At 35.3% G+C, this 24,616-nt stretch overlaps 1 protein-coding gene across 2 annotated transcripts in view; it reads left to right on the top strand.

Annotated features, from left to right (window-relative positions):
* TNFRSF19 (TNF receptor superfamily member 19) overlaps nucleotides 1–24,616 on the top strand; it is a 54,919-nt gene that overhangs the window by 5,504 nt on the left and 24,799 nt on the right. Inside the window, exons 1-5 of one of the 2 annotated variants that reach the window (XM_015639292.3) lie at nucleotides 81–369; nucleotides 6,360–6,448; nucleotides 6,993–7,103; nucleotides 16,281–16,459; nucleotides 19,075–19,160. In XM_015639292.3, coding sequence (XP_015494778.1) covers nucleotides 6,383–6,448; nucleotides 6,993–7,103; nucleotides 16,281–16,459; nucleotides 19,075–19,160 — 442 coding nt within the window. In that variant the 5' untranslated portion in view covers nucleotides 81–369; nucleotides 6,360–6,382. Of the gene's footprint in view, nucleotides 1–80; nucleotides 370–6,359; nucleotides 6,449–6,992; nucleotides 7,104–16,280; nucleotides 16,460–19,074; nucleotides 19,161–24,616 lie in introns of those variants that run through there. The other variant, XM_015639283.3, reaches the window with a different exon arrangement.

Raw genomic sequence — 24,616 nt, 5'->3', positions numbered from 1 at the left:
GGCGGGCGGCGAGGGGAGGGAGGTGATGGGAGCGAGCTCCGCGGAAAGCGTAGGCTGCGGGGCAGGGGGGAGGGCTCAGCCGGGCGCCCTCCTCCCCGGAGCCGTGGCTCCGAGCCGGCCCCGGTGGGTACGCGGGGCACGGCGCAGCCACGGAGCCGCGGCTGCCGCTGCTGCGTTCTGCGGGTCTCCACAGCCCCGGAGCAGCTGCTCCGCGCCCCGGAGTGCGGCGAACAAAAAGCTCTGGAAAGCTGGCCTTTGATGTTCGCAAGCGCTTCTCGGGTCTGCTGCGTAAATAAGCTGCTGTTTGCTTCAAACAATTTTATAGCCGGAGTTGAAGGAATAGGAGCACCTAACTTTTTCTTTCGGCTGGTAAGAGGTTTAAAAACCCCAATTACGGTTCGGTTTATTGAAAAGGTTTTGATTGTCCGGTTTCCTTTCCTTATGGCTGTCCCCATGGCTTGGACCACAAGCTTTACCTGATGTTCGTGAAAAGTCTAAGTACTTATTTACCGCCTTTATATTTGCAACTACTTTAGGTGGGTGGTTTTATCGAGTTTATGAAGTGGTCCAGTAGCATTTAATATAGTGGCAACTTGATTCAGTCTGTAGGTAGGTTTCTTTAACTATTGCATAATCTCTTTCAAGCATACCTTCACCATTGTGTGTAAAGCAAGTTACCTGGGTATGTTACCTGGGAGCTTGTTACCATAAGAGAAAAGAGATGGGTCTTGGGGGGTTGTTTTTGTTGTTGTTTTCAGTTGGTTGGTTGGTTTATTGGGTTTTTTTTGCTTCCTTTAGACCTAGAAGTAAGCTTCTTTATTAATTTACTAGTAAGATGCTTAAAATGTCAGTTAAGGAGGTAATAAGTCACTTTTGATCACTTTCAACAGCTTGCAATCCTAATAAAAGAGAATGGTGTGAATGAAAGTAACTCATGTCTGTGGTTTTTAAGACATTGCATGCCATCCAAAACTGCTCAAGGCTGGCTGGATAAATGTAGCATATTGGCATTGCACCATTGCAAGGTGTAGTAACTGTATTAACCATCCCAATGCTTTATAATTCATGATCCCTAAAAATTACTTTGAAAAAGAACTATTAGTATATTTTTGGTGTAAATGAAATATGAGTATATATATGGCATTCTCAATGTATTACTTATTCACATATCTGGGTACAAAAGTACAAGTGCATCTTGACACTGAGCTTTCATCTAGCAAACCAGCATCTGCTAGAACTTGAGATGAGTGAGATGTATTAAATAGAAGGAGCAACATTTTTTTTTACCACAGTTTTGATGTTGTAGGAGTAGGCTCATCAACTTTGGTGAGAGTGGGAGTTCTTGTGTGAATCACAGGCTCTGATCATCTAAAAAAGCTTTGTTTATGTGTAGGAAAAATGTAGCCGCATTGCACCTTTGTTACAATATTTCACTCTAATGTCAAATTAATGATAAGCTGGATATGTTGAAGAACACAAACGATAAACTGCTTTATCACCATTATTCCTGTAAAGACAAGTACTTCAATCAACATAACTTGAAGCATGTGGTACTCAGAAGAAGCACAAATATTTCCTGGCTGTGTCTTGTGGCCCTGTCTTTTTCTCACCTCCATCAGCCCCTAAAATACATCTAAGTTTTTTCACTAGCAAGGTTCTAACTTTAATCTGCTCCCTTTGTCTTTACAAAATCAGAAATACATGCATAGCTGCCTAATAAAATTTCATGTGTGGCAGCTTTGTAAAATACAAATATCTTCATTGTGGTATTTAATGTGATGAATGTGCCCTAGCTGACAGTATGGAGTTTTTTCCTCCACATTTCTCAGAAAAGTTGGAGCAAATGTGGTCAGACAAGACCTCTGAGGGAAGAGGGAATAGGGGAGATTACAAGGGCTGTGGGCAGGGTGTAAAGGGAAGGTGTTCCAGACTTGAGACAGAAATAACAATGTGCAGCGCTGTAGTGGAAGTTCTTGTCCCCAAATTGCTCCCTTTCTTTGTCTTTGTCATTGCAGCAGTGTAAGTACTTTCCCTTCTCTCGTTTCTTGCCCGTGGGGCACTGAGTCTGCTAAAACCATCTGCCACTCCTTGTTTTATTGCATGCAGTTGACAGCTGCGGGTGGGAAGTAGGTGGTTAGAAAAGGAGCTGAGACCCTATTTGTTGGATACCAGAGACCTCTGTTGGCAAGATAAGATGATTATGTTTTCATCCCTCTTTCTTACCCAGAACTTCTCAGAGAGTACACTGCCAGTGTTATAGAGCGTGTGAAAAGTGGCTGTCAAGTAAAAATATCAAATATGGGAAATTTCTAAGACCTGTGAATTAACTGGGAATTCGCAACTTCAAGTGAATGTAAAGCTGTGACCCTTCACCATTTCTGAAGTTTCCCTTAGAAGAGGGAATGTTGAATTCAAGGTTTTGATGCTTCTGTGTCTAAGAAACCTGCTAGTCAGCCATAATTCAGTCATGCTGCTTTGATTCTTGAGGTGGTGTGTCTTTCACAGTGGAACTTTAAGTTTTTTGGAGAGAAAAAATAAAAATTTTTCTGACATGGGCTTTGAAGTAAAATTATGACTATTCAAGCAAGCTGGTAAATGTAAGAGTAAATTTTAGGGGGCAATGGATTCTAGAACCCTAAAAGGCTGGAGGTTCTTCCACAATACATTTATTACATGTTTCTAATTTATTGTTTGATATTGCCCTCTTTATGCATATGCATAGTAGGCCCCAAATGGCCTTAAAATTATGCAACCACATTTCCTAACACATATTCTCCATCCTGAATTCAGAACATTATCAGTAATGATCACTTTTCCCTGAGTATTTTAAGCAAGCATATTACTGTTAAACTAATAAGTTGTATTTGGAATGATTTAGTGACCTCAAAAAACCCTGCCCACAGGTTTCTTTCTTATAATAAAATTGAGTATAACTGAACTCTACATTTTAATTATCTGTATCTGGACAAGAGCAAATAGTCTTTAAAGGTGTGGAACCTCTGTTTACTCACACGGGTTTTAGAGTCAAAAAACTGCTAATAACTTCTTACTTGAAAGCATGAGGTGAATGGCTGGTGTAAAGCCACTTGATATCATGAGAGAAGAAAATTGCCCAATGGCAACCTATTATTAAGTGCTGCAGTCTCTGTTTTTTAAGCAGAACTTTTGACCAAACTGGAGATTGAAACAGGAAACATGCAGCTGACACAGTTCTCTCTCCTTTGGGACTTGTATTCAATATAATGAGTTATTAATGTGCCCTAACCATTAAGGTGCCTTTCAATTATTTTTATCAAAATGTTGTCATAAAATAAACATTTTATTTGTCCTCTTAACAATGGTTATTTCTTGTACACTGGCTCATTTCTTTCTCACATGTTAGCATATAGTCTTTGATATTGTTTGAGTAGGAGTGGTGACGATGGGCACAATGATGGCATGATAGAGTACCATAGGCATTCATCCACATCTGCTGAAATTATTTAATTGTGTTTTGGTGCTACTGAAGTGCTCTGAAGTTTAAGGGCTATAAATCTGCAGGCTTCTTGTGGAGTCTTTGCTGATTATAGAAGACATATTTTATAGAAGATATCTCGTATTCTAGGCGTTAAGCTATAAGATCTCATGAAACTTGTAATGGTCAGTCAAAACACTGAAGCTTAGTTAAGTGCAGGATAAGTTGGAGAAGTCCTTGATAGTTTGATGCCAGTTATAAAACACTTGATTTTGAAAATTTACTCTGGGTCATGGAACTCCTGGCGATTAGACTTGCCAAGACTTTTACGAAGGCAGTAGATTTTCTTTTAAATAGAGAATATTTCACAGCTGCAATCAAATTTCACACCTAAGTGAGCAAAAAGTATTTTGGTGCAGTATGGTTTACCACGTGCTTTTTATGTTCTAAAAGTCTTTGAGGTGCTTGCTATAAGAAGATCATCTTATAACAGGGCAATTCCAAAACTGAAATTCAAGATGTTAGCATGACTAGAAAGATTTTTAATACTGCTTTTTGTTCTGTTCTGGCATTTGTGATCCAGAAGACTAAAAGATGAAAATACGTAATTAGCTTTGTTTCAGCATTGGTTTTGTAAGTTATATATCTATACTGATTTTTTAACAATGTTAAATCTTCAATTTATTGCATATTGGAGAAAAAGGTTAATATACCTGAATTACGTTAAGCTAATATAATTTTATTGCAAATAATTGGTCTGCAGGACAGTTAATTGGGCTGCTCTTAATTTTCTTTTTTTTTCCATGCTTCAGGTGACTTGCACAGAAAAAACAGACTTCTCAGATTATGTTACAGCTCCGTATTTTAGATCGTTAAGCTTAGAACAGCTCACCGCTATTTTTTGTATTGAAAATTCTATGTGAGACTTGATACAAAAATATACAATTATTACACTCTTCAGTTTCTTTTTGATATGTTACACATCTATTTTCAGAAGGAAAAGTAAATATTTAAAATAAAAGTAACTTTTAACCTTAAGGGGAATCCTGGTTTTGAAATTTTGGTAGTATTCTAGAGGTGGTCATAATTACATTAGAACTGTATTATGATTTAACTATTTTTTAATTTTTAAAGAATATATATGACTTGGAGTAATCATTTGACATTCAAATCTAAGAAATTAAATTATATTTACAACTTTATTTCCCTTGCACACTTTTGTAAAGTTTTAACTCCTATAGCAATTAAGAAAACACATGAAGTATTTATTTTTTCCACTAAACTCTATTATATGAAATCAAAAAGTTAATGGGGATTTTCCTCACAAATCCCATTAATTTCAGCATGATTCTTTGAATCAAAATTTAATCAGTTTATTTAATTTAACTCTTAGACTTTTAGCTTTACTTTCTCCGAATCAAGTGAAGTCAATCTTGTTTTACAGGACTGCTTTTCTCTAATGCGGCATAGAGTTGTTTATTGTATTATGTTCTTAATTATTTTTTAATTTCTTCGTATATTACTCTTGAATTTCTGTAGCATTTCAAAGGGAATGAACAGCAAAATTGAACAGGATCAAAATTAAGGTTTTCTTGATTCTTATTTCAAGGTTACTGAGGCATAAAGTCTCACAATTTGTCTCTTATCTAATCTGGTTTTACTTAGAAGATATACAGTTACTTTTTGGATAGAAGATAAAATGTATGGTGAGTGTATTTACCCATTTTGTATGCATGGAAAAACAGATGAGAAATGTTTCTTGAAATTTCTGAGTTCCCTTAACAGTACTTTTACTGTTTCTGTCCATTGTTTGCTATTACTAGAAATAATTTCATTCATGCATAACTATTTTTTTCAGCATTAGAAATGTCAGCTTCTCACGTCTTCAAAACTTTAAAATTTTTTTTGACTCTCCTTTTTCGTTTTTCTTCTTGTTCTACAGTACTTTTTCCACTAGGTTGTATTTTGGTCATCCAGAATTATTTCTGATTTTTTTCCATTTAATGTTTCTTGCCTTAATTTTTTTCCCTCAGACTTAAAAAATAAACCTATGTCAAATACTATATCTTTATGTATTTGTATTCCTTGAGAGTATGCCTTTTTTACCCATGTTGACATCCATTTAATCTGATAATTGTCATTTGCCCATAGACCATCACCATCACTAAGTGAGAATAATGCTGTCTCACATATCTCTATCTGCTCTGTTCTTTCTAGTATTCTTTTGCTCATTTTACACTTGAAAATACAGTTTATCTTAAAAAATATCAATAGTGACACTGAAGTATACTTGCTTCTTATTGATTAGAATTCATTGACTAGTGTGTTCATGCAGTAAAATGTGAAATTGTGTGGTAATTATAGTTTGTGTTCATTCTGGTTGTATATTTTTCAAAGCGTGTTATGCTTGCAGTAGTTCCATGTTGGAAAGCATTTTGCAACTGTTCTTAATGTTTTTCTCTTATTTTCCTTTTGTTTTGGGTTCCATCCTTTCATTTGTCAGTCTCTACTCTTAAATTATAAAAACTACATGGCGTATTTGAAGAAATTTATTTTTGTCTGTTGATCACATACTTATTTGGGTGTCTAACAAGGAAGAAATATATGTTAGGGATGTTAGATTAGTAAATGTTGATGTTCTCTAATCTAGACTGATAGCCACCTTTTCTTTTGAGATTTTAAACTATGGAAACTTTGTGTTTATTTTCTTGTCTTCAAAAGGCATATGATTTTTACAGCATATGTTTGTTGTTTAGCAGGTTCCAGGAATCCATCTGAAAATGTTAATGGCATTGACAGATTGTATTTTGACATGCCAAGTGTCATGAAGTATGATGGACATGTGACTTCTGCAGTTTAAAAGATGTAAATATATATATATTTATTTCTTTTTATATTTTTCTAGGGAGAAAGGTTTAATCACGAGAAATGGATGCTAAAGGATTACAAGGAGATGATAAACTGAAGGTGCTTGTCATTTTAATAGCATATTTGGTAAGTTAAAGATTAATATTATTCCCCCATGTTTAAAAAATGGTACTGAACACAGAATCTGTGTCTTTTACACATTACTGCTAACACTGAAAGTCTTCAAATGCTGCACACAGACAATTGCTTACACATTTTGATTTCAGCTTAAGTTTGGTCCACTGATTCATATAGTTTTTGGCTGCTCCTCACACACAATTACAAAACTTTACCTTGTGAGCCTCTTCATGGACAAAGGAGTGGACTAGAACAGAAAATAAAGGTGAATATAGTGCTGGGGAGGTGATCCTGCTTCACAGGTGGCCAGCTGTTACACCACTGTGCTTTGTACATAGTTTAGGTGTTTGGAGTATTCAGTTTATGGACAGAATGTAGCATAGCACACAATTACATTGCCTGCTCAGTGTACTTTGGCTTGCTGTAGAGCTATGGGTAATTAATAATTCAGAAAGTTATTTTTAAGATCAAAGCATGGATTTATTTCTCAGATTTAATATATTTTGATGAATTTACCCTTCTTTTGGTTTTGTTGTTGGTTTGGGTTTTTTAGCTAAGCAAGGTAATTTGTGAGACTGGAGACTGCAGAGAACAAGAATTTAGGGACCAGTCTGGAAACTGTATCCTCTGCAAACAATGTGGGCCTGGAATGGAACTCTCAAAGGTAACAAAATCATGCTTTCTTGAATTTACTTTATTTCTGATAAGTGCATTTACATATGTGATCTAAAATAATGGATATCTGCACTTACATGAAAAGATTTATTGTTTTGGCATTTGAGCCTTTTGCAGTTTTTCAAGAACCATGTTATCTGCTTCATTTTATACTAAATGCTCAGTTCATAAAATGATGCCACTAATAAAGTAGGCAGTACCATCTGGATGGGCTCTCAAATTATTGATTTAAAGGTGAGTTAGCGCTACAAAGAAGGGAAGAAACTACAAAGGGCAAAAAAAAGAAAACTACAAGGAGTTAAGACTGAATAACCTTACTCTGTAGAAGAGAATGTGAAAAATTAATTTCAAACCAGTGGTTGGTACAGACTGCTGACATGGAGGGCCTTGATTCTTACAGTGTTGATATTGACAATCGGTTCTGGATTTTAGGTGAGAAAGTTTAAATATTTTATATATGACTCCTTGTTTTAACAGAATGGTTTATAATAAAAAGGTCATGAGTACACAAATACAGAATAAGATTCAAATGAGAGCTAATATATTTCCTTAGAACAGGAGGGAGATAGGTGATTGTTCTGTTTTCACTAGGTTTGTGGTTGGAGCGCTTTTGGGAGCCAGATTTGAGTCGGGCTCGATTTCTTTGTTTTACAATTCATTAAAAATGCTATAAGCCTAATTCTTATCTTTATACCATGCAAAGTAATTGAAAAAGGTTGAGGCCAGAAAAATACATGATGATATTTAGAAATCACATAAGAAATTCTTGTTAATATCATGGAGAAGGAAATACTATTGTGAATCTTATGTAATTGTATTTTGCTTTTATAACAATTGCATCTCTTCCAAAAGAAAATCCCCATAAAAGTTTTTTAATTACTAGGTTTTTAGGACAGTGGAAATGAATCAATGGAGATGAATGCTGCCTGGGATTATGGGCTAGGATTCAGTAGAACTAGAAAGTTCACTTGGCAAAATTTTCAACAAAATTTCAAGTCTGAATGCAAGTCACAAGGTGAATCTTAGTTGTTTTCAGTTCAGAGAAAGTAGGTGCTGTGCATGAGCAGGGATAGTGAACAATGAAGGAAGATATAGCTGAAAGAAGAAGGCAGGGGTGTGTTGGGATTCACTAACTCAGTTACTGGAGGTGAAAGAGACAAAATGTGTTGCATGTCTTGGGAGACTGGATGTCGTCAGGAAGGAGCATGTCCTGCCAGAGACATGAGGAGAGTAAGGCAAAAAAAAGTGCAGGGTGGTGTCAGGAAGGGTGAGTAGACCTATGAAGACTCATGCATGTGTAAAAGCCTTTTTTCAGTGTCCAGCTCTAAACCCACATCTTGCCCATTGTTGGAGGGTGAAGCTGTGACCCTGCCATAACTGTGTAGTCAGATCCACACCTGAGAGGTGGGGCCATGAAGAGCATGCCCTTTGCATGCCAAAGGACAAACTCTGACTTTCACTTCTACTAATAGTGTAAAAAGGATGGTGCAGGTGGAACTTAGGGTGTTTAGGGGAATTCGAAATGTTTCTTTTGAATTTTTTTTAACAAGAACCATTACTAAGTTTGGGGTGTGTGTGTTCAAACTGCAGGGGGGAAAAGAAGCTTTCAGTTGATGTTTCTATCCTACTATGTTCAGCTCTGAAAAAAGGCACAAGTTAAGTATTGTGGCTTGCATGCAATTTGAAGGGATTTACTGAAATTGAGTGACACATTTTCTCTATCTCTTGACCCCCTGTGGTGAGTGTTCAGTGCATTAACAGAAATATTTGGTTTCACACTTTAGTTGGAATCCCTTTGTATGTTGGGCAGTATTAGTTAAGGTTTAGTCATAAAAGCAGTGCTGTTAAAGCAGAGATTTGGACATGACTTATGACGTGGATGTGGTTTTGTTTGGATTTTTTTCAGATTGGCCTTAAATTTGAGAACTCAAAGGTTCTAGGGGGTGTTTTAATTTATAAAGGCACTTGTAAATATGGCACTTTGTAACAGTGTCCAGTACTATGTGCATTTATATAGTCAGATAATATACTTATCTAGTAGGCAAATAAAACCCAAAAGCATAAAAATTAATGCCCTCAATAATTACACTCAATTTAATAACGAAATACTAAAAATCAGCAAGTTTATAGTTTACAGTAGTACATTATTCAAGTTATGGTTTTGCTTCATCTGTTTTTGTTTGCTATCTGATAGTCATGATTCTTAGGACTAGTTCGGTGTTTTTGAAAATATGAATGCTTGATTAGTTTCACTATGTAAGCAATTACTTCTCACAGACATTAGACTTTCAAAAATATTTTTTCTTCTATGCCAGAAATGAAATAACAGATTTTGCTCAAACCTAAATTAGTGGAATCATAATTTCCTTCATAAATAGAGGCACAATTTGCTGTGAATCATAGTGAAGGATGTGATGCTGTGGCTGTAACTGAAATGTGGTTGAGAGTAGTCATGTAGAACTACAGCTTGAAGCAACAAATATGAAAAGTCAAAGGTCAGAACGCAAAGGGAAGAGGTGTTTAATGATACACTTGAAGTAATTTGGAGCCCAGGAGAAGTTTTGCTTCATTGGCTTTTTACATATGAGAAAGCAATGGTGTATTAATGCTATAGTTTAATAACAGCTTCTTAGCACTAAATAATATGTCAGTTTTCTTATTAAATATTTAATGCTCATGGATAAAACTAGATATATTACTGGATGTGTGAGCAGAATTGTGTGTCTAAGTGTATAGTAAAATACAATGTTAGTGGTAGGGATTTTTGTTCAGTTCCCCCTGAGTGTTTTAAGTAATTGACAGACAGGTTTCTTTTTATCTTCTTTTTTTATCTTCTAACAAAACACATCAGCCTATATTGTTGAATGCAAAAGCCCAGCTTTTCTCATCTTGTGTATGAGAAATTACTTTATCTCAGTTACAATCTAAATATGTAGTTTTCTTTCTTGTCATGACTGACTTTACAGAAATCCAGGGCAAAAACCCAGCTGTACATACTGCATATATGTATGTCTGTGTATGTATATACTTATTTTTGCAACTATTATTTACAAATTCAGTTATATATATATATCTTTGTTGCTATAGTATATGAGCATTTCACCTTTCTAAATTAAGGAAATGCCCTTTCTCAACTTAAACATGAGACACTAATAAAAATCAACTGCTCATGGTAATGCAGGAATTTTCTGGTAGAACAGAGTAGACAGGCTGTAGAGTGGAACAGAAGCTTTCTCTTCACAAAGCACCGTAAGACGAAGGGTGATGGGCACAAATTGTACCAGGAGAATTTCTTTTTTACAATAAGAACATTTGTTCCCTGAAGCAATCTCCCTAGAGTTGTTGTCACTAGGAGGATGCAACTGGACAGGGTGCTAAATTATCTCAGGTTCAGGCCCCTGAACCATGAAAATTTGAATCAGACATTCTTTCAAATTTCCTTTTAACCTGGCTTTTCTGTGGTTCAATGGTGAATGTTTTAATTTTGGTTGCTCAGTCGATTGGATTGACCTTCCTGTATAAGTAAGCAACTTCAGACACCCTTGACAGCATGAAACAAAACAAAACCAGCAAAAAACCCATCTGTATTTCATGTAACTAACTCTGAATCTAGACCATTCTTGTCAGCTTTTGTTGTCACAGTTTAATGGGGCTCTCTTCTTCAAAATGTTTTTAAAGTAACTTTTTCTTCCTTAAAGTAAGAAAGAAATAGTACCACCCTTGGCTTTTCCTTTCTGATTTCCTATACACTGTTCTAACAACAATGCTGCAATGTTACATTAGCTTAGAACTAAAATCCATTGATCAGTTATGTACTTGTATTTTTATTAAGTACTTTTAACATATTGCTATCAGAAGAAAGGAAACTTTGTTGTTATTGTATCAATAGAACTGATGAGGAAGAGAGTGAAAGCTGCTCCCCGTATTTTTTGGTCTATTTGTTAATTGAAATTAAAAAAAATCTCTGTATAGCCTTTTCTTTTCATAAACATGAGTCTTTGGTAATGTTTGTGAAGCCTTTGAATCACTAAATTAGCTTAGTTTTCAGTGTGCAGAGTCTTTGTTTCAGGTTTTTTTGTTTGGGGTTTTTTGTTAGGTTCTTTGGGATTTTTCCTTTTTTTTGTTAAGCTGTGCTTTCTTCTGGGGTGAGAGACTGAAATGGTTGTGTTGATTCAGAAGGAAGCGTTTGCTTCATGTGCCTCAGCATTATTGCATTTCTCATTCATTTAGTAGAGAGCAAAGCATCACACAGTTGAGCATACATCGTTTAATATCTTTCATTCTTGAAGTGGCTTCAGTTTGCCAGTGCCTGAATAGTCATTGGTTTGGCTTGATAGTAACTACCTTTCATCCTATCTTAGATAAGTTTCTGAAATCATCAAACCTTATTGGAGTTTATACAAATCACAATTAATGCAGAAAATGAACAAACAAACGTGACACAGTTTGTGTTTCAGCCTTTTTTAAAAATGTTCAAGTACAGAAATGAAGTTCCAGTCCTTTGACCATCATTTTAAGTTATCAGCTGAACCAGTACACTGAGGACAATATATGACAAGGAAGGAGTAGAAACCAAGGGAAGAAAGGGAGAGTGCCTGAAGCCAGCATAGCCATCAAGTAAGCCATGATAAATACTGTCACTGAGAGACAGCTGGTGGTACAGAGGCAGCCTGATGGTTGCTAAGCTGGGGCTGTGTATCACAGCTTGCTTCCTTGTACCAGGGATATGGTGAAGAAAGAGACCTACCTGTTGTCTCAGAAAAAGGAATTGTGAATTAAACAGGCAGGTGCTGTTTGAAGCCACTCCTGGATGTGGCAATCTTGACACAGAACATCAGAGTGCTGTGCTGGGGCTGTTATCACAGCAAAGCCACCGAGAGCAGCTGCTGCCATGTTTAGCAGTCACTCTTCACTTTTCAAAGCAAGAGAGCTGCTTGTGAGGAAGCCTGCCAGATCTCAGCTCAGGAGATGCTAACATGTGTTTCTGGAAACTGGAGCAGCTGCATGTAGGCATGTCAAACCATCTTCACTGAGAAACTTTTCTGACCCTAGCTGTGCACTTTGACACAGCAGCTAAGTCATGCTGTTTCAGCCTGTCCTGCTCAGAGACTTCTGCTGATACATCCAACTCATTATTGGATTCTAGATGAGGCTGACCCACAGCCTGAGGTACTTTGGAAGCTAAAACTCTGTGCTATTTTACAAGGCCATGTACTCAAAGGTATTAAGAAAAATTTCATTTCCCAGCACCAGTGTAGTGCCACAACCTGTTACATGACATGAGAGCAATTAAAAGTGTCTTAATGCTGGGAAGACTTTCTTGAGCATACCCAAGTATTCTTGGAATCATCATGGCATAAGTGGAACTGCTCTGCCTGTGTTGTCTAGGGACTTACATAGGTTGTGGATAATCAGTGGAACGAGAGACAATTCTAAAATGTACTTGCAGATTATAATCTTAATGATGCCTGAAAGCATTTTTTTAAATGAAATTTGAGGTTATTTTAATTGAAATAATGTTTAAAATCTAATATACTGTTCATTTACTGTCTGTGTTGGATTCAACTTTTAGGGAAAAACCACACCACTTAACTCCAGTACCCTTTATAGTCTGCTCGACTTATGGTTGTTCTGTCTGGATCAGTGTTTGGGTAGTGCATTGTGAAAGAAAATTTTAACAGTGGCCTGGGAGTTCTTGGTGTCTGCATTATTCTGTGCTTTTAATATTTTTAGCAAGAAACAAAATTATGAGTTTGCTTAACTGATGTGCTACAGATTTCTAGTCAGCCTTGACGCGTCACCCCACTTGGTACCTCAGTGAAACACTTCTGAACAGAGTTGTTCTGGAGATACATAAATTAAAGGTAAAGAGATGGCCACATTACTGCAATACTGAAAGCTGTATAGATATCAAGAAAATTGAGGTGCATTTGAATTTTGAATATTTTTTTGTAATTGACTTGAATTCAGTTTTCTAAAGAAGTGTTCCAGTTTTTGTGGCTTGTGCTCTGCAACTTTTTGGAGAGAAAATTTTCATTAATTAAAAAGGGAAAGTGGAAAGGGAGGAGTTTTCTAAGTGTTCTTCACAAAAAGCTTCACAACAGCAAAAAATAAAGACAGCATATATTTGTGCTCTTTTTTTTTTTGGCACAAAAATAAAAATTTTTTTTTTTTAAATCTAGCTAATTGATATTACAAATTTTATTTCTCTTTTCTGCAGTCCTAAGGTCAAATGCCACAGGAGATGAGGTCTCTCTTAATTTTAAGAGTGGGAGGATGGAAAGGGTTAGGGGGAGATGGGAGCTATTCAGATCTCACCAGCCATATAACTTGACAGCTTTGTAAATAGAACGCTGAGAAAACTGATGCACATCAGTTTTGCACATGTACTGATAAAAGATGAACATTCAATTGTTTGTATCTTTGCTGGACTGCTAAATTATAAAGTCCAAGATTTCAAAGGGTTTGAATCCATCATCTAAATCGTATCCTTCAGTTTAGGGAATGTGGTTAATTATGAATACAGATCTGTTTGAAGTTCTGCCTGGTTTACAAGCTTAAATATTTATTTGCACCTGCCAGGCAGTTACCTCAAATATTATGTGAACATAAAAAGCATATACATGAAGTTTTAGCTGTTTTGAATTGGTATCTGCGGAATTCCTGGCAAGGACTTAGAAGCCATCTTTGAAAAGATGGGAGACTGTAAATTCCTTGGGCAGAAGATTTCTTTATATTGCATCCACCATTTTTATAGCTTTAAAGTAAACCATTCCATGATGCCATGGATCACTGGGATGTGTCCATACATCCAGCTATAGCAAAGCAGATCTGATATAGAAACAATTTACTCAGCTTTGATAGTTTGGGCCAGTGAGTGAAAGCATTTAATTCTAACTTTTATTTCCTGCTTGTTTTTTGATCCAAGGCTTCAAAGGTAGTCTGGAAAGGGAAACTTATAATTAAGTTAATTCAGGTCTTGTATTTGAAAGTTTGATAGGACTTAGGAGGGACTGATTCCAAGTGATTTATCAAAAGATCCAAATATATATGGTTTTAACTGAGTTGTATAATATATTCCATAACACTACTATTTGGATAAGCTAACTAGAAAGAGTAGGTATTTAGAAAGAGTGTATTAAAGATTAATGATATTCAATGAAAAAGTTTAAATAAACTTAGGGAGAGAAAAATCTAACACAAGTTAGTTTGGTTCCAATCCCTGGTGGTAATCATACAGCTTTGTATACAGTCTTACAATTACATAAATTAAATGGAGTGTAAAAATGAACACAGGAAGATATAGCTACAACTGTCATGGCTTTGGCATTGGTTCCGAGTAGAAACTTGTCAATTTTAAATAAAATGGTACAAAATATTCTACATCTGAAGTAAGTAAAAAAACAAATAATTTTTTATTTTTTTTTTTTTTAACTTTTTGCCTACCAACTTTAACATGGTCCCAGTGTATCACAGGAGGACTGTGCCATGCAGTACATGAAACTGTAGGATGCTTTTTTTGTTGTTTCTAACTGCAATGATTTGTCTGTTTGCTCCTTGATCTGAAAAATACCCAGTAGTAATAAACTACATTTCAGCTAAAAGAAAGCAAAACAAAAACTAAAAATGATTGTTCAAGTTTGTGGATCTAGAGACAGAGGAAGAAGATGATTTTTAATGTCTTTTTGTAGTTGCTTTCATAAATTGTTCATTTTCTGCATACTTGAGTGATTGTTCTTCAGAGGAAAGTTTATTCTTAACATAAAGGAAAGTAAAAATTCTTAGAATGTCCTGTAAAATGTGTCCAAAGTTGTTTATTGTTACTTTACCATTGCAGGTTAGAGGTACTATAAAATTCATATTAGCCAGCTTGATCACAGTGCTTTCTCAGCACAAAGCCTTGGAGAATCCAAGCATGTTGGATCATGGAGAATCTGAGTGTGTTTCTAAAGTTTAAAAGCTTTTTTATTGCAGCAGATTTTGTTAGGTTGGTGACTTTGGAAAAAGTTGTTTATATGCATCAAACACATGTATCATGCATGTTTATATGCATCAAACTGGTGGAAACTTTCTCTGAAGTTGCCCTAGTTGAAGATTTCCTGCAGCTTTCCCACTGGGAAGATGCTCTATTCTTCCACTGAAAATAAATACAGGAGAGCAAGTTCTGCATATTGTGCCTTTCCTAATAAGTTCATTCTGGCAATTTGTTGTGTTCCCTTGCGGTTTTGTGGTGTATCACTAATGCATCAAATTGAACTTCAAAGCACCAAACAAAATTGATAGAATATTTGGATGTTGAGAGGGACTAGCAGCTCCTAGTAACTTGACAACTCCTAAGAAGTTGATTGTTAGCTCTTGGCAATCAGATCATAGGATTCAGTCCCCAAACTATTACATATGGCTTGGTGTTTATCTTTCAGCTTGTCCATTGTATTAGGTGTCCTTTTGCAAAGGAATGGAAATAATACATTTAAACTGCTAAATTTGGCAGAAATAACCAACAATAACAATATTGCTTGGGTAGTAAAATATTGTGCCTCCCTGTGATGTGCAGATCTATTAAACATTTCCAACAGTTTGGGAACTGTTAGAACAGTAATGGGTTGAGTTTTTGAGATTCTTAGTGGCTAAGCAACATTTCATGCCGAGCTGATGGTCATTAACCAGCTCTGGTTTATTTGGTAACAGAAGTCCTAAGCTTTTGAAGATCAGTGCACTCTCTTTGGCAATTAACTTTGTTCACCTTAGCTATGAACCTTAATATCAAAGTGCTTCTTTGCTGTTTTTGTAACTGAGTAAGTGCCTTTATACTTCACTTGTCCCAGTTTCTTCTCTTTCACATGACTGACCTAATTAAAAAACAGACAGCTCAATAATTCTACCATAAGCTAGTAATAATGAAACTGTGGGAGTCCTTGAAGCCCTTTATCATTCAAATACACAGTGGTTTCATGAATAAAGTGGATGACTAAGTATTACTTATAGAAGTAAGGGAGATTATTAGCAGTGGAAGACACATTTGAACTTGCTGAAAGGATGGCTTTTGTCTCAAGAAAGACCTACTCTCAGTAATAATTACACTAGGTCTTCATTTTATCCCAGCATTCTCTTCTTGTTCATGCTTTCAGTGACTGAATAGCTTGCTATTGCTTGTTAATCCCTACAGGAATGCGGCTTTGGATACGGGGAGGATGCACAGTGCATGACATGCAGGCCAAACAGATTCAAGGAGGACTGGGGCTTTCAGAAGTGCAAGCCTTGTCTGGATTGTGCATTGGTTAACCGGTTTCAGAAGGCCAACTGCTCTGCCACCAGCAATGCGCTGTGTGGGGACTGTTTACCAGGGTAAGACCATTTCTGAAGATGAGACGTGAACAAATTCTAACCTAATTTACATTAAAATTACTTGTTCAAGTTTTCTGGATAAATGTTGGTACCCTTTGTGTATGCATGATGGTCCTATGTTGTAATCTTGGCTTTACCGTATTATCTGAGCGTGTAATTTCTGAATTGTTGTAGTAATTACCTACAAAAATGGTTTTATAATTACCTACTTGGTCTGTGAGAGTCTGTACAGCACCTGAGCAAAATCCCTCAAACAGCGTTACTGGTCATTTAGTTCATTGTTATAAAGAATTAAACATTTGGAAACACACACAGCTACCTTCTTCAAAAATGATCACATTATTTGTTTGCATTTTTTCTCCAATAGGTCAATGCCTAACACTTCTCATGCACATATATTCTTAAGTCAAAAGCAATGTCTGTGCTTTACTGTCTGAAATTTCCTTTACCTTTCTTTTCTTTAAAATTCATAAAGCGTGATCCTAGCTGAGACTCATAAATTAACCTGGAAGAATTGTTTACAGAAACTGCTGTTACAAATCAAGATCAGTGCTTAGTTTCTTGTCCTGCCATCCCAAAACCCTGTTGCCAATTTTCTCTGCTTGTAGTATTAAATCTTAAGATCTCTAAAAGGCTATTCTTTACATTGTTGCCAAGTTCCAATACTATAAACACCTGCCATGAATTTGTGAAAAGACATTCTTGTTGCTTTTTCTGAACTGGTAATTTAACTTATAGGAGTAGTGTATGTGAACTGATTTGCAATTGTAACAGCCTTTGTATTTTCAGAGTATATATTTCAGACACACTTAAATGTTCATGCATTTGTTTAGTTATCTATATTTCAGCTGTTTTATTTTTTTTTAATACCAACTATTGAACACTGTTGAAGCTTCTGCAGTTACTCCTTCTCGAGCCAGAGGTGAAATCTCTTCATTTAAAAGCACTTAGTAAAGGTTTGGTAACTAATCTTAGCTTAAGTCACTGCATAAGAAGGTGCAGCCCCAGGCATAGATGTTACAACCTCTTTTGATATTGCTTGCAGCCTCATGGTAAATTGATTTATACTCTTATGGCGTATTAAAATACATGTATTGTAGGACTTACTTGGTTGTCAGCAGGGAGAAGATTTTCTTCTTCTGTAAATAGTATAAGCTGAAATTTGGAAGATGAGAAAGGAATATAAAAGAAGTCACACTAGGACATGAATTAAGGGTAAAGCTAAACTGGAGGACCTGGGAATGCTTCTCAGTATTCTGGTCTCGAATGCGTCTTACATAGGTGTGTCGAGCGTGTTTTAAAATGAGAGCTGCTCCCACAACCTGAGTTTTCTGGCAGCAAAGTTGGAAACAGGAGGAGGGAGTCATGGCCATGGCAAGGGTAGTCACAGGGCATCTGTTCTGGATGTTTTGGGTAACAGAACTTTAGAGCACACCGCCACTCATACCTGTCCTTTAGTTAAGATGCTTCCCAAATGAATGGAGGATACAGCTAGCCTGACCAAATAGTTTAGCTGATGTTTTACCTCTCAGCACTCTTATTCAATTCTGTTTTGCATAGGTTTGTTTCCAACATGCCATTCTCTATTGTTCAGCTACAGAACACTACAGTGAGCTAAAAACAAATATTAACGTATTTTGTTCAGAGTAAATGATCACAGTGACCCCTGAAGTCTTGCAGCCTATGGATCTGTTTCTGTTCACATTGTTAAAGCAGGAGTTTCTTGAGCAGTTGGAAAGCTGTTTGCTTTAGCTGATAAAAGCTTCATACTTTAATGGCATTCACAGTGTTAAGGATATAACATCAGTAAAGTTAGTACCTCTTATTTAATGTGCCACTATCACTACAGAAAAAAATTTCACGTACTCATCTTGAACAGACCACTGCTGCTGATTCTGTCTTAGTACTAATGAATGGTTGAAAGACAGATAGACCTATTTGATTAGGAGCTGTAGGTTAAGTTCTTTAGAGGATGTCATACATAAAAATTTGAAATACAGCATTCTAAAGTTCTGATTTTTTTCTTTGGTGCTACTCTTCTTCCCTGATTTGGAGAGCAGGGTTTTGCCAGTCACTGCAGTTAGTATGCTCTTTAAACATAAGCTCAGTAATGAAGTTCTAGAAGGGTCTTTAAATAAAATGTCACTGATATCCAGCTTGTTATATATTTTTAGAGGTGATAATTACCTTGTAATATATGGATCAATCACTTCACTTTTATTTTTTTAACGTGTAACTAAACTTGCATAAGGTAAGTTCTTAACAAGTGTCATGTATGTTGTGATCCGTGTGGAAAATGAGGTCTTGATTTCTGTCCAAAATATCAGTGTTTTTTACTTTCTTCTGTGAATATGAGATTATAGTGACCATGCATTTGGACTAACAGATCAAGAAATCTTCCTCAGTTTATTTTAGATCTGTCTTGTACTATTAACTAATAGCTACTGTATACTTTTGTTTACTTTTATTTTCTTCTATTTTCTGATTGTTTGCATTGAGACACAGATTGACAAAACTTGCAGTTATAGAAGATTTTGTTAAGATACCTGATTAATTTTGTGAGGAATAATAACTGGTTTTCATTAATACTTTTTTCACATTCTTCTGTCTTGTAGATTTTATAGGAAGACTAAGCTTGGAGGCTTTCAAGACATGGAATGTGTTCCTTGTGGTGATCCTCCTCCTCCCTATGAGCCTCACTGTAAGTGCTGATTCTCCTTTAGAGTGTTTTCTCTTTTCATGTTAAAGCCTGGCAAAAAAAATGACAGTCACAGTCACAAACTGTTTTTAAAGCTCATTTTCTTGTTAGTAAATGATTTTGCTCATATATTTCAGTAGATCCAGTACTGTCATTGAGAAGTTCCCACAAATGGCCAGTCCCTTGTGGATAAACATTGCTGTCATACCACGTGGTCAGGGAGTCTTGACTGCACTTCTGATCTCGTCTTATAATTTTTTAATTTCTGTGTTAATGCCAAAAGAAAAGCAATCTTCCTAGACTCTCTGCCCACTGTCAGGTAGGGTAGTATCTTTTCCTGACACCCAAAAAGGTATTTGTTGATACCTTTAAAAATAACTTTTATACTAAGGTTACAGTGCGAGTTATATAGATAATAACTTTATATTCCTGTATACTATTAAAAGGAAATAAGTAATTTATTTCTCTATTTGTTTATCCCAATGAGAGAATTAGAAACTCTTCAAAAGGAGAGAACCTCTTTATTCTGTAGCAGAAGCCTTGTTTACCACTTCTTCCAAGACTGTTAGTGGTCTACATCACATCATGTTTTTAATTCAATGAAAAGAATGAACTATTATTTTTGTGTTTATTGCTGTCTACCTTATAAAATGAAAAATACATGTGATTCAAGATAATTATGTGGAAAATCTTGGGTTTATTTGTTTGTTTCTGTAACTGTGAAGGTATGTTTTAGGATTTTTTTCCTGTAGTTCAAACAGAACATTGTTTATAGAAAGAATGAATTGTCAGGTTTGTGAAATACTTTATGCTACTTTAATAAATACATACTGTTTTTTTATAAATATGCTTTATTTTTTTAAAATGTGTAAAATTAAAATAGAACCAGGAGTATATTATTGTGCATTTTTCAATAGTTTTATATTGTATTAACTTCAATGAAATAAGGATTGTTCCTCTTCAGTATTTCATATATTGATTAGATAGTCTTTTTTCAAATAAACCAAACTTTCTTCTTCATTTTCCATCCTAGTTTTAGTGCCTTTTAGGTAATAAACTTATTAAACCAGATTTTCAAACATTTTCCACATTTATAAAAACTCTTAAGAACTGCAACATTCAAAGCCAGTAAATCAAAGAATAAGTCAAATAAGTTCTAATGTTTGTAGCAGTAACTCATGCCCGTGTATAACATTAGCTTAGAAAGTAAATTCAAAAATGTTAAACTATTTTTGTAGTCTAGACAGTATCTTAGAGTGTTTAGAAAGAATGTTCTTCATATCAAACACTGTTGGATTTGATGCCAAGAATGAAAATGAAATGCTGGTCTGGACTTACTGAAGTAAATCACTGAAATTCAATGAGTTGCAGAAGTTATTTCTAGACAGAGTATGAAACAGACAGGCCATTTCATATATTCATGTATTTTAATTCTTTCAACTGGAAAATTCAGTATTATCCCCTTCATCTGTTTTTACTCTTTTTATCTGCAAAAAAAAGAAAGTTAGTGAAATGTAAAGTGCAGCAATGTTATTTTAATGGAGGATCTCTAACTCATAAATTCATTTTTTGTGGTTTTTTTTTTCTTTTCTTGTTTGTTCTTTTCCAAGAAAGTATGCTCTTCAAACATGACTTCTGTTCTCTAGCATAATCGAAGAAAGAGAAGAGGAAATTATCTCCCTTATCATTCGGCTTTGACTGTAATTAGTGACTTGTGTATTTCACATTTTTTGAAGTCAGAAATTATTATTTTGAAAAGGTGATGAAAGAACAGTTGCCAAGTATTCTGAAATAACTTAGATTGTTTAGTTTATAGTGATTTGGCTTTTGTAATTGAGCCTAAGCTTGGATCTTAAATTGAACCATTAGGAAGCTATTATTCATTTTAAATGGACAACAGGCAACCCCACGGAAAAGAGCATTTTCTCTGGCACAAGCTGCAGTGGTAAATCCAGATTAGAAATGTTTTTGTTCCCTACTCTCATGGCTGGCACAACACCTTTGGCTAAATAACAGAAGTGGTAACAGAAAAATTGTGGGAATTGGCAAATATTTCTAGCTTTTACAAAAGCAGTAATAATAAAAGGTTTGAAATCATTAAAATGTTTGTTATTTGCATACTAACCGCCCATTAAAATCCTAAATAGCAGAAATCCTACCATGAAGTACGGTTGCCATATGGTACTGTCGTTCTCAGAAGGCTTTTGTTCAGAATTTGTGTGTTGGTTCTTCAGGTTCTAACATCAGTTGCCTCAGTTTTGGAAAGTGTACATGCCTTCCTCAAGCAGCCTAGGAAGTTTTTCCTACAACAGTAGCTAAATGAACTGGAGTACTTTTGAATTTTACTTAGCATAAATAGGGAGAAGTCTAAGTCCAAGTAAAAAACATGATTCTGCAAGGATACATAAATAAGTGTGTGGAACTTTTTCCATGTAATGCTGAAAATGTTGTTGGTCTATTTCAACAATGGATATATTTTGATAGTTAAGACTTGCATTACTTGAAGCTAAGTGGAGAAAGACCATTAAGTGTGTGGCACAAGCCCTCAATGATCAGAGAACTAAGTTGTAATTCTCTGCCTTTCTTATCCTTCTCTCTTTCCACTGTGAAACAGAAAGTCAAATATTAGTGCAGCTAGCTCTTATGTTACAGATGAAAAGGAAAAGTTTAAATGTCCTGTTTCAATGAATTAATTGTCCTTCAAGGTGTGTGGCAATCTTTTGTTTGCTTAAGAACATTACCATAAGGGCACAAAGGCTCACAGCCCCCTACCTGGACTACAGGTTCATGTTAAAGCTGAGGCATGGATCAAATTCTTTCTAGTAGCTGTTGATTATTACCCGGTTAGCTATAAATCTAAATACTTGCTTTTATCTCCTTTCTGTAGACATTTGAAAACAGATCTGGTTTAAATATTTGCTCATGAAAAAATGAGTTTGTGAATTGCTAGAGGCAAAGTTGAAAGGATTCTATAATGAACAAGTTAAGAGAGTATTAGAGGCTGGGAGAATTGCTATCGCCTTTGTGCAAACTTTAAAGGGGGACACAATGACTTATGTGTGGTTTTAAAATGTCAGAAAATTAAATACACAATTATATAGTTATATTTTAATTTACTTAGTTTCAGGTAAATAAACTGTAAATACCAATTTTATGTATAGGGTCAGCATCTAAACATTAGAAATGAAAGCATGTTTTTAAAATTGTGATTTTTGCTCACTTTGTAAACTGAAGACTTTTTCTCATCTGCATAACAGAATATGAATTTTTTGAACTGGGAATTAGGGTGGAATTAGAATTTATTAAAGATGTAAATTCTGAAATAGAAGGTAATGTAGAGTGTCCAAAAATATTGAAACAGTAATGTTGATATGGTTCAATGATTGTTTTTTCTTAGTACCAATTTAGATTTGCAGAGTTCACTCTTGTGTCTGCTCAGACCTCTGTTGTACTTTCAACATGGTTATGCTTAAACTGTTACTGAAACTGCTCAGTAAGCTAGATTATGAAGCTATCTGTGATAGAAAAATAATTAAAATAACTCCCTTGTTAGGGTTATTTTTAAATCTAATGAGCTCATTGACCTCAAAACAATTGTGGTGGCACAAGTTAAGGAGAGATGTGGGAATGATTCAGGTAATGAGCAGATTTTCCAAGACATCATTGCTTTCTTGGAACAACCACTATCTTTTCAGCTACTCTGTCTTAAAAAATAAACAAAAAAACCCCCACCATTAGAAACCATACTTTCTTTCTGTCACAAGAAGATGGCAAATTAAAATTGAAGCAAGAGAATTATTAAGTCAGCTATTCTTAAAAGTGGTTCCTTTTGTATTGTTCAACACAAAATGCAGAAAAGTCCCAGGGTCACAAGAGTCATTTAGGTTCTGGATAGACTTTCTACTAAGCAGAAGAGCCTGTGACATGGAACTTTTTTGAGATGTATTACAAAAATAGTTCCTAGAACTTCCACATTACTGTTCCCTTCTATATAAATCTGAAATCAGTGGTGCTCCTCTTTTATGTGCAAATTCAGTGTAGAATTTGGCTGTACAAACAGTTAATTTGGAATAAATTGTGAGAGTCAAGGAAATGAGGAAATTAACACCTAGGCACAGAGGAGCATTTTATAGCCAAATGGCCACCAAAAGAACAAACTTGTCCTTTTTTTTTTTCCTCTAGTAACCACACTGTTATATTTATAAAAATACTAATTGTTTACACCATGAAAAAATTCACTGATTGTCCAGGCAAATTCCTTCTTTCTCCAGGACTATTTCTGCTTGTCTTCATGGCATAGATCAAGGAGCATGGGAAGCTGGCGGGGGACAGTATGGGGGAGGGATACCATTCTGTGTGGAGCTTGGGAAACTAGCCTCTACATGTTCCAGGAAATAAACACATTCTTTGCTTCAATGAAGCAGAAATGTTTTGTTGAATAAGTCACAGCAGTAGACATATCTGCAGTTTGATTGTAACATCATGTGCATTTGAAATAAACCGGCACTTGGGTCTAAAATTGTGACTTTTTTTGCCATGAGCCATATTGATTTCAATTATAGAGTGTCTCAAACTAGAAAAGTTTTTTACTAAGTGAGGAATAAAAGTAGAGACTGTGATTTTTTAAGACAAAATACATAAAGAAGATCATTAAATGTGAAAAGATTACATTTTCTTGAGGCATCCATACCTGCTTTAAATTTTGTTCCTTTAAGGAGCTCCCATGGCATTTTGACTGCCTTAACTAAGATTGATCACAAAGCTCCCTTTACAGTTTTCATGTGTAGATTTTTTTATTGCTTTCTGTATGTTTGCAGTATTGTTTTTTCTGAGAACTAAATATAAGTGTCCTGGAGCTGAGTGTCACTCTTCAAATCTACAAGGTATGTTGTTTCACTAATGGAAAGTACTATTTAAGGGACAAAATCTGGTGTTATTTCCTTCTTCCTGGAGTTAAAAGTAGATGGTGTAGGAAAAGTAAGATTTCATATAAATCTACTTATTTACATTAACAAGATTAGGATCTGTGACTTTGTAAACTTTCATGTGAGTGTAATGGGTATTGGAGATATACAAGGACTAAACATCAGAACAAAGAAGATAAAAAGCTAGAAATTGCAGTCTGCAGAGTTATAACTTACATTGTTTTATAAGGGGGGAGCTAGAAGCTTGCTGGCAACAGAACTATTCTGTAAAATACTTTCACTAGTGGTAAAACAGAAAAAATTACTCTGTCTCAGCTTTGCTGAAGCTTTCTTATTTCATTAAACATAAATACAGCTTTTTAACTTGAGAGTAATTTTTGGATGACATTCAATTCCACATTAGTTCCACTGTTTATAAGTGGAATTTTTATTTATTTGTGTCACTTTCTTCTTTCTGTTTACAGAATTTTGTGATTTTAAAGCTGTCAGCCTCCAGATAATATTTTTCCATCAATTTAGTTTTTCTGTAATTTT

This window comes from Parus major, chromosome 1 (assembly GCF_001522545.3).
Source record: "Parus major isolate Abel chromosome 1, Parus_major1.1, whole genome shotgun sequence".
Lineage (NCBI taxonomy): Eukaryota > Metazoa > Chordata > Aves > Passeriformes > Paridae > Parus > Parus major.
The sequence above is the reverse complement of the archived record's forward strand: the minus strand, read 5'-3'. Positions and strand labels throughout refer to the sequence as shown.